General features: G+C 38.4%; 1 protein-coding gene across 1 annotated transcript; it reads right to left on the reverse strand.

The window, feature by feature from the left end:
• Positions 1 to 435: 435 nt before the first annotated feature.
• On the reverse strand, positions 436 to 4276 carry LOC101313821 (auxin response factor 18-like). Its single transcript, XM_004304388.1, has 4 exons — positions 3683 to 4276; positions 2370 to 3560; positions 1074 to 1996; positions 436 to 971 (listed from the first exon to the last, which is right to left on the reverse strand). Exons 1-4 carry the CDS (start codon positions 3692 to 3694, stop codon positions 902 to 904), a joined length of 2196 nt encoding a protein of 731 aa, XP_004304436.1. The 5' UTR covers positions 3695 to 4276; the 3' UTR covers positions 436 to 901.
• Positions 4277 to 9527: the final 5251 nt, after the last annotated feature.

A 9527-nucleotide genomic window follows, 5' to 3' on the forward strand; every position in this document is an offset into this window, starting at 1 on the left:
TAATATAAAACCCTGAAAATCTGTTGTCGTGTAACACATATTGATTCTGATATAACAAAAACCATGGAAATGGAGATGATGCTGGTGATGAGAATTGGGGTGATTAGGTCAACTCGGCTTGAAAGAAAATCCCTTTTGTTATATAAACCCTGATGTTGAAGCTAACTGGATAGACCCTTAACCAACTCTCTCTCTCTCTCTCTCTCTTTGTTTTTTTTTTGTTTTTAGGTCTTGCACGGAACCAACACTTTTTTCTTCGAAAAAAATACTTGTTTGAGAAGAAAGTTTGATCCTTTTCTCAATGGCAAATATGACCCTTTTAGGAGATACCAGAATTCGGAGCAAAGAAAGAACCAGAAACCAGAAAAAGCAAGCATCTTGGATTCTTGATCCCACCAACAAGAAAAAACAAGAACTTGAAAAGAGACTACTAGAAAAGGCCAAAAAGCAAATGCGTTTACTTCATTTCAAGTACAGAGTATATATGGAAACGAAAAGACAAGAGAGCCAGAGAGGAAAATTTTCCTTCTACTCAAACTCAGCTGAAATGTCTAATGTACATCTTCACTCGACTTAAACTGCCTTCTTAGAAGACTATAACATTGTCGAACGAAATACCAAGAAATGTAGAAAACCTCGAAATCAAAACAAGAGCAACAAAATTGCTGGGGGAATGATGATACTGTAGTTAAGAGTTTTGATTCTTGGAAGCTAAGTGTTCCTTCTTCGAGAAAGGAAGATGGACCAAGAAACCGGAATGATTTGGATTGGAAGCTCATAAATCAGATCAGTGTATGTGCGGCTTCTCCCGCAACTTCAGCAAGAGTAAAATGTCAACACGGAAACAAAGGATTTACCAACCAGCTGTACAATTTGAATCAAGAGGGTCTTTATTCTTTCTTTACATTCCTACATTGTTGCTGCCTGAATCCATTAGAATCGTCAATCTCCTTGCCGTTTTCACAAAGTCACTGCAACTTCAACAGTAAAATGATCAACATTTTACCTTATACAACAAGATTTAATGATTAAAAGGAACTAATTTGCAGATTCCGGATGGAATTCATTCATACCTGAATGGTTCATCTCCAATGTGTTTGACTGCACCAGTAGCATCTCGATAGAGCACATGGTTCAGTGTCTCGGAATTTTCTATGCCAAACATGTCTGCCAGTTTTGTATACAATTCATCATAAGACTTGAACTGTGAAAAGTCAAGAGTGCGGCCTACATCTTCAGACTCCATAAAGACTTTACAGTGACCAGTTTCCAAATTTGCTTCAGCTTCATGCCGAGTGTCCTTGTACCAATGGAAACCTTCACCAGATGATCTCTCCTGTACGCTTTGTTGGTGAAGTGCAGATCCAGAATTTTCAGAATGGTTTGCCATTTTATCTCCACTACCATCTGACGAACTATTTCCAGTAACTACTGGTGAGACAGTATCGCCAGAGGAGCTCAAAGAGATTTGCTGCTCAGTAAGTATTGGTTTACCAAAGAGCATGAGCTGCGGTGGCTTTACATCTTCGGATTTCTTTGTAGACTGTGGAGAATGTGACATAGTTAGCAAGCAAGATACATTCTCGCTCATGGTAGGCCTTTGAATCATTGTGTTATTGGAGAATTTGGTGGGCGTAGCAACATGATCAAGTGGCGGGAAACCAGCCGGAAATAGACCTGATTGCAGTTTATTGAGGTGGATATCTGATAATGATAGACCGTAATGAGCATGCCTGGCTCCCTGCATGCCAGCAGGAGTTTTGTCGGGCAGACAACCGAAGGGGCTGCTGGTTCCAAGGAGGTGGTGATTGCCGGAAAATGTTGGCATTGGAAGTTGTCCCTCAAATGGGAAATCGGGGTGTTGAGGCAGTCTCATCTTCTTCCTTGGTGGTGAGAAGGGTGTCAGATGGATGGCGGGCATGTTTGACACCAATTCTACCAACCACGGGCTAACGCGTTTAACATTCTGAAGTAAATCAGGTTCATCCCAGCTAACCTGTACCATATTAATTCAGATTACTAAAAGGAAATTTTAAGGAGAACAAAAGAACTCAGCCATACACAAGTAGTTCTGTAACGTTCATCAGTAGGTTTTCCTAATGACAAACTTTTGCAAAGCACATATGCTCAATGGCAAGCTTCCCTAATGATTCATATGACACAAAGAAATTACAATAGTTGAAAGCTTCAAATAGCAGAACAAAGGAGTAAGGAGCTCATATATAGACAGATTAAACTTTAACAGAAAAACCATTAGACATTAATTTTTGTCCTCTAAACATTACATAGACGAAAGCCAGACCTACCAAGGAAGAATATGGTTCTTGAAAGGAAATTAAAGATGACTAAATGAGCTTGGAGCACAGTACCTGGAGAAGCCGCCAAGGTGATTCAGGCCAGCGCATAGGGTCAGATACCTGAACAGAGGATATGGTTCCCATGAACCAACTTATCCTGGAAGAATCTTCGGTTTCAAAGGCCATCTTAAATCTCATTCCCGGACACCAACGGATCTGCAATGCTGCCTTCACCAACGAGGCTTTCACACAAAACTCTGGAGTACTTGCTCGAGGGTAGTAAACAACCTCAAAAGGCTGTCCATTTGAAGCAAGTGTTGCAGCTTCCAAAACTGATTCGGGACCAACTTTCCCCTTCCCCATTAGACTCCCATTCGAATTCGAGGCATTACCGTTGCCGTTTCTCATCACTTTCCCCTCATCCTCCCTCAAATAGGAAGAGAACCCTCCATATGGCATGGCACAATTCCCACCTGCCGGATTCCACCCAGAAGATGACTCTGGTCCACCCCCAATTCCCCTCTTGGCTCGCCGAATTCCAACACAAAGATCACCGTTCTCCGCCCTCAAAAACACAATTGAGTCCCCAGCAACAAGCTTCTTGTGGTTCACAAAAGTACTCCACCCTGTGGTCAATAGATGCCGCCTTGGCGTCCCCCTATAAATGTGCCTAAACTTCCAAGTCTCGCCATGAACATCCTTAGCAAGAATTGTCTGCACAGGAGGATCAGCCGAGTAGTCCAATCTAGGAAAAATAGTTTCAGCACAGTACCTTGGCACAGAAAACCCTCCACCATTGTTAGCATCCGACTGAGTCAGCGTCTTTGCAAATGAGGCCGGCTTATCTTGCGAATCAGCCCCATTAATTCCCCCAATTCCATTATCCTCATAACCAGCCTCACTAGAGCTCAAAGGAACCAGTCTAATCTTTGCATAAACCTCATCAGTTTCAGGATCAGCCATGAACTTGATAGCCGAGACCCTGCAGAGTATGTAAGGCGGAACCCTCGGGTAGTTCCTGAAATCGACAGGGCCGCAAGCGTGTTCGGCGTGGCCCTGAGGGAAGTAGAACACCTTGGCATTCACCAATGGCATTTGAACCATCCCTCCAGCACAGGCATGCCATAGCTGAGGATCCAAGCACTTCTCCCCTTCCTTCAATTTCTCTTTCGCATCCATAAACGTAATCATCTCGAAATCTTTTTTTTTTTTTAAAGTAATCAAAATTTGCAAATTCCCTTCTCTTCTTGCTCTCACTAAATGCTGCACAACACATAAATTACCCAAAATCAGATGTTTTCTTCTGTAATTTTTTTTTTGGAACATACACAAAACCAAAGACATAAACTCAAAATCAATGAAGTGGCATTCGATCAATTTCTTACCTTATACAGCATACATGAGTTAAATTTCCTGCCGCGTTTTCACTCCAAAATCTTGAGACTTGTTCGACTCTTGGACTTCATATCCATACTTCCTTAACCGGCAAAGAAACTATCAGAATCTCAAAACCCTCAGTTTCGTACTTCCATGAAACTGAACCAGTCCAAAGGCCACCAAACTTTTCTTCCAAGCTAGAAAAGCGCTCCGAAAACCACTCTGCTCTGTTATTGAAAAAAACAAAACCAAAAACAAAACACAATCCACCGACTCTGAGAAAAGCCTCTGAATCTCTCCGCGAGAATCAAGATCTACGGCCGAGACCACCCTGAACTCGGAGGCCCGTCGTCCGAAAAATCCGGCAGAAATTCTCCGAGTTGAAGAGAAGGGATTATTCTCCGGGGACTCGGACGCTTAGAAAGTAAGAATCTTGGTTCGTCTTGTAGTTGGGTTTGGTTTGGTTCGGAAGAATCAAGCAAAAGCAATCAAGGGAAGTACAGAAGAAGATAAAAGGCCATAGAAGACGCGCAGAGAGAGAAGAGAGAAGAGAAAGCAGAGGAGAGCTTTTGGATCATGCAAGAGTCCAAAGGTTCACTCGCCAAATAAAACCAAAAATGAATTAAAATAAATACAAAAGAGAGAAGACGCAGAGGAGAGTACTACTACTTTTTACTACATATATATGCGCGAGGCAGAGGTCATCAGTGTCACTGTTCTTGCAGTCCTTTTACCCACTGCTAGCTTTAATCAGAGTTTTACCTTTTTTTTAACCTACGGTTAATACAGACCATTTTTGTTTTAATCTTTTCAATAAAGACTCATTTTGGTGTTTTGTAGTAACTCTTTTTATAACGAGGTCTTTTGTTAATCATTACCTGATATTCTTTTTTGTTATGAACTTATGATTAGAGTCCATGTCTTTTTGTATATAAGAATGAGGTGTGTTACAAATTTGTTGGCAAGATCAAGTTTGACGGTTAAAAAGGTGTTATGTGGTAAAAAAAAAAATTAAGATTGTTAGAAATTATATTCATAATTTTCAAATACTAATGACTTATGCAATAATAAATTGTGACTGTCAACCGAGAATTCAGAGTCTATACGATGAACTCTCCTCTTTATCAAGGTATTTCTCAATAAAATTTGTCCACATTTTTCTAAAAATATCCATAATGATCATGTAATTTTGGTTATTTTAATGTCTATAATAATCTAAGCAGTTCATTTATGCTTTTAGCTTACAAAGAAATAAAAAGTAACAACCACTACATCCACATATATCTGTAAAAGCATCAACTATCTATAAAATCAGCTTCTACAAGCATATCGAAAATTCAATCCTTATGAGTACGAAAAAGTAATTTATTTTCTCAACCTGGTGATTATAAGGAGCCCGAACCCAAATCCGGACCACTCAACTCGTTTTATGGTAGTTACTATATCACGGTGAGAATAGCATTTTACCCTAGACCATTGCACTAAACCATTGACTGCTAAGTACTAAAAAATTGTAAACTCAGTCCTTTGATTTTTTATTTGTTACCTTTTTCTTCGGATCTGAGGAACTGTGTGTATCTTCAGAAGCCAGCAAAACAACAAAGATCTTTAAGGAATCCCCTCCCCTCCTCTTTTTCTTTTTTCTTTTTTTAATTTGCTCTTTATTCTATTTAGTACCCCAATAATTAATTGTTTCTTTAATTCTATTCCGAGCAATCAAACAAACACGGCCTTAAATATCCCTAAATTTCCACTTATTGCCACATTGAATAATCGCATTGTTTTCCGTGCCCACGAGATAATCAATTTCTCGCGAGCGTGTCGCTTTCTTTTCTGAAAGCAAGGCAAAAGGCAAAACCAGCCTTTTACCAACCTGGTCACGGCGCGTGAAATCCACGCCCCAAGGTCAATGCGAGCGTGCCCCCTGCTTTGTGTTAATGTGAATAAATGTGTAATTTTCGAAATGACCATTTTGGGGCAATATTGAATAAACTGTGGATGCAAGTACAGTCTGTTCTAGATTTCTTTACTATTTTCTTCCCAAACGAAAGGCAGTGAATCTTTACTCCTTTTCTACTTGAAAGTCTATACATCTCAATAACTTTGGTGCATGAAGGTCATGTTTCAATTCAATGTTGTTTTTTCTTTTTGTAATTTTTTTTTTATGGTAATGGTTCAATTCATTGTTAGTGCACAATGAACACGAAGCCGGGTCATATGCATCGGGCAATTGATAAAGTGATAAGGTCAATTGGATTTTGAAAGAAGAAACATAAATTAAAATTACAATAAGGTTGATTTGCCTTTTAACTTGATTCTTAAACAATGTTACGTCACAGTTGTGTTAAACTGTCAAAAGAAATGAGTTGCCTTAGAACAATATTATTTGCTAGTTGGTGCTACCGTGCTAGTTAGAATATTTCTCATAACATGCTTTAAATGCTTATTATAATCAAGAGTTTAGGTTAAATGTTTTTTTTGTATTCATCATTTATTTTTATTTTTATCAGTTAAACAACTTAAATACTATAGCAAGTCTATTATGTCACTAGATCAAATGATATTAAACAAATAAATACTTTTGATTGTTTGTTGTCATTACTAATGAAATTGTTTAATTTTTTTTTCTTTGGTTTTGAAAATGAAGAAGACAAATATCAAAGTTGAGTGGCATTTCATTGTAGACGAGATTGTTGGGTACGGCAGTTTAATCCTCCTTTGTTACCCAAACGTAATACAATTTCCATCAATCTTATTCCATCTATCACTTTTTAAGTGGAATTAGTCGTTTTGAGTCACAACACCCAAGCCGACCTGATCATGACAAAACGTACAATCTCCATTACACATGTTTGCATTTCAATCCATCCATGACTTTCCTAATGGTACTGATTGTGTTATAAACTAGGGCCACTATTGTGACCAATGTTGCAAACGAACATAGATAGGGACCGTTTAACCAAAAACATTAGCTCCTGCGTATACCAGGACCTACCAACAAGGACAAGAAAAAATGAAAACAAAGTGGTTGGGGGAGCACCAAAACCAAATCCCAATTGAGGTTTTAAATACTCAGTTGAGCTCTAGGCCACACTTGATTGGATCTATCTATCTGTCACAGTTTATGGATTAAACACTGTGTTCTCATCAATAATCAATAAAAACACTGTGTTCTCAACTTCTCATCACGTCAAGTAATATTGATTGCCATAAAAAGACTGTTCTCATCAGAAGTTTACTTTCCCATGTTCATATGAAAGACAAAGAAACTAACTTCATTTCCATCAACCGAGTTCGTTCGTAAGCTTGTCTATAAGCCAAACTCAACACCGTGATGCATGTCTAGCTCGCACTACTTGTCTATTATGTTTAGAGAAGTAAATTTCCAGAAGGCATTTGAGATAAACCTTAAAAATTATCGACTACATCAGTATATGATCGTATTGATCGAGAGGGCCAAAAGATGTGAGATCCTAACAACCACTCAAGTATAGGTCACGTATCAAATTTATGTGTGTTTTGTCGACCTTCGATTGTTTGATGATAATGGACCAAGCAGACACATTAAACACATAGCCAGCTACTATCTAATTAGACCCAAAAAACATACAGTCACTCCCATGGTTGTTAGCTTTCGTTTTTGTTAAATTTTCTTCATTTTAATGCACATGATTTGTAATTATTATCAGTAACCAAAGTAGCATGGCATCTCCCTTTTTGTTTAAAATAGGGTAGTTGCGTTTTATTGCGTGCGTAGTATATGTACCACACTATATATATACATATATCAGATAGAGCCCCAACAAATTATGCGACATTTAAGATGTGGGTTGTCTTCTATATACACTCGATTAACTCATGTAGAGAAATTGGTGGCTAGCTGCTTTTGATCGAATCATCTCTGTGAATCTTTGTTTCACTTCTACTTGGGTGAAAATTAAATGAAAATCAGTCGCTGCTAAGTGTTCCAAAATCAATTCAAACCTGTCTAGCTCAATTGATCAACTAGTTCAAACTGACAGTAGTTGGGGTTAATTCCTAGCTAATGCAGGAGCTTGGGAAGAGTAGTGGAAGTAAAGAGTACTTGCCTCAACATGTTCCTGCTATTGATCAATTTTCAATTCTTGTGGTGTACTGAAGTTTACGCACCCTTTTTGTTTTTGTTTTTTAACTTGTAACTTTATGTTCCTTTGTTGTTGTTGTTATAAATTATTTTGACATTACTAGTCATTATGGAGGAGATGTTGATTTAGCAATTTATAGTCTTCATCTATAAAATTGTTTGTGAGACTGAGTCACTGAGTCTTGAGCCGTGACAACAGAGACTCAAGAGATCGAGTTGTCACTTACATAAACGAATAGTGTTTACGTGGTTAGTTGTTGAACAAGAAAATTATACTCGATCACATTTGGATTGGAAATCCAACCGTAGAGAACTAAACAATATAATTTAATCACAATTATTTTCGTCATTATTTACATCCAATAATGGTTAAACATAAACCGATAAGGTGATGACCGAAACCAGATCTATATAAAACGTCATAATTGATAAGCAATATGTCAGTAAGTAAATGGTAATAGTGGATATATGGGGTAAACCCTAATACTGGAATACAAGTACTACGTACGAAATAGTCACATGAGGTAGCAATTCACGGATGGATAGATTGGATGGATATATGAATGGCCTGGTTTTAGCCGCGCGCGGTCCCTTGAATGCTGGCGTGGGGGGACATATGAATAGCATTATTCACTCTGATGATCTGACACACCAAAGCTGATGAGAACATTTCTGATTTTACCGGTGCCGGCGAATTTATCCATCGAAGAATTGATGATGATAGAGGAGGCCAGGCCAAAGAGAGATAGAGAGAGAAAGCCAAGTGAGATTTTGCACTTGTGGGTCACTCCACCTTGACAGCTACAAGACAACGACGACAGAACCAGCACCCCGGCCTGCATTACTCTCTCTTACTGCATTTGCATGCATGGAGACGTTGACTCTCTCGAACAGTATCCATGGGGTTCCCAGAACAAGAATCTGACACGCGTCGGGGACGACGTCGTCGGCTTCTTCCAAGGTCGAGTGGTAGCTAGATCGAGTAGGAGGACGATAGATCTGGGTTCGTCGACGCAGTCGCCATGTGAGAAGTTAAATGAGTCCTTGACGCCCTCTGCAACTGTAGTAGTAGTAGCAGTCCTCTCTTTCTCTGGAGTCTGGACCAGACCCAACATGGACTCACACATACACCGCCAAACCCTACCCTTCTCCCACCACCTCATTATGTTTTTTTGTATTTTTATACAAGTAAATGGATCGATTATGGAATTATGAAAAAAGTGAATGGAAGAAGATAACAAAGAAACTCCATGCATAAAAGGCCCTACGTTTAGGTTGGTCCATCTCCATCTCCGATCGAGAGGTTTTTGGAAGGTTTTCGTATTTTAGATTAAGTATATAATCTTTGATCTGATGCGTGATGACAAAATTTAACCCAAGTCCGAGTTCATCACTGGATTTTCTATCGTTGATTTCCTTAAGAGTGTGGCTATTGGGACCTCCAAGTTTGCTCACTTGACCTCACTCTATTATGAATTATTAAATGACATATTTATCCTCTTATATAATGACTATTAAGGACACTAATTAAACAAAAAGTAATGTTACATTTATTCTCTCTAAACTTTCTAATTCAATAATAATGGATTGCATTTTATTATTTTTCTTATTGATTTTTATTTTCTAATTTACCACATACTTATTAAAGCATTTATATATTTATATTATCATACATGTCACATGCTTATACAAAGTGAAAAAATATTTTTACAAAATTAATGATCTATCAA

This window comes from Fragaria vesca, linkage group LG6 (assembly GCF_000184155.1).
Source record: "Fragaria vesca subsp. vesca linkage group LG6, FraVesHawaii_1.0, whole genome shotgun sequence".
Lineage (NCBI taxonomy): Eukaryota > Viridiplantae > Streptophyta > Magnoliopsida > Rosales > Rosaceae > Fragaria > Fragaria vesca.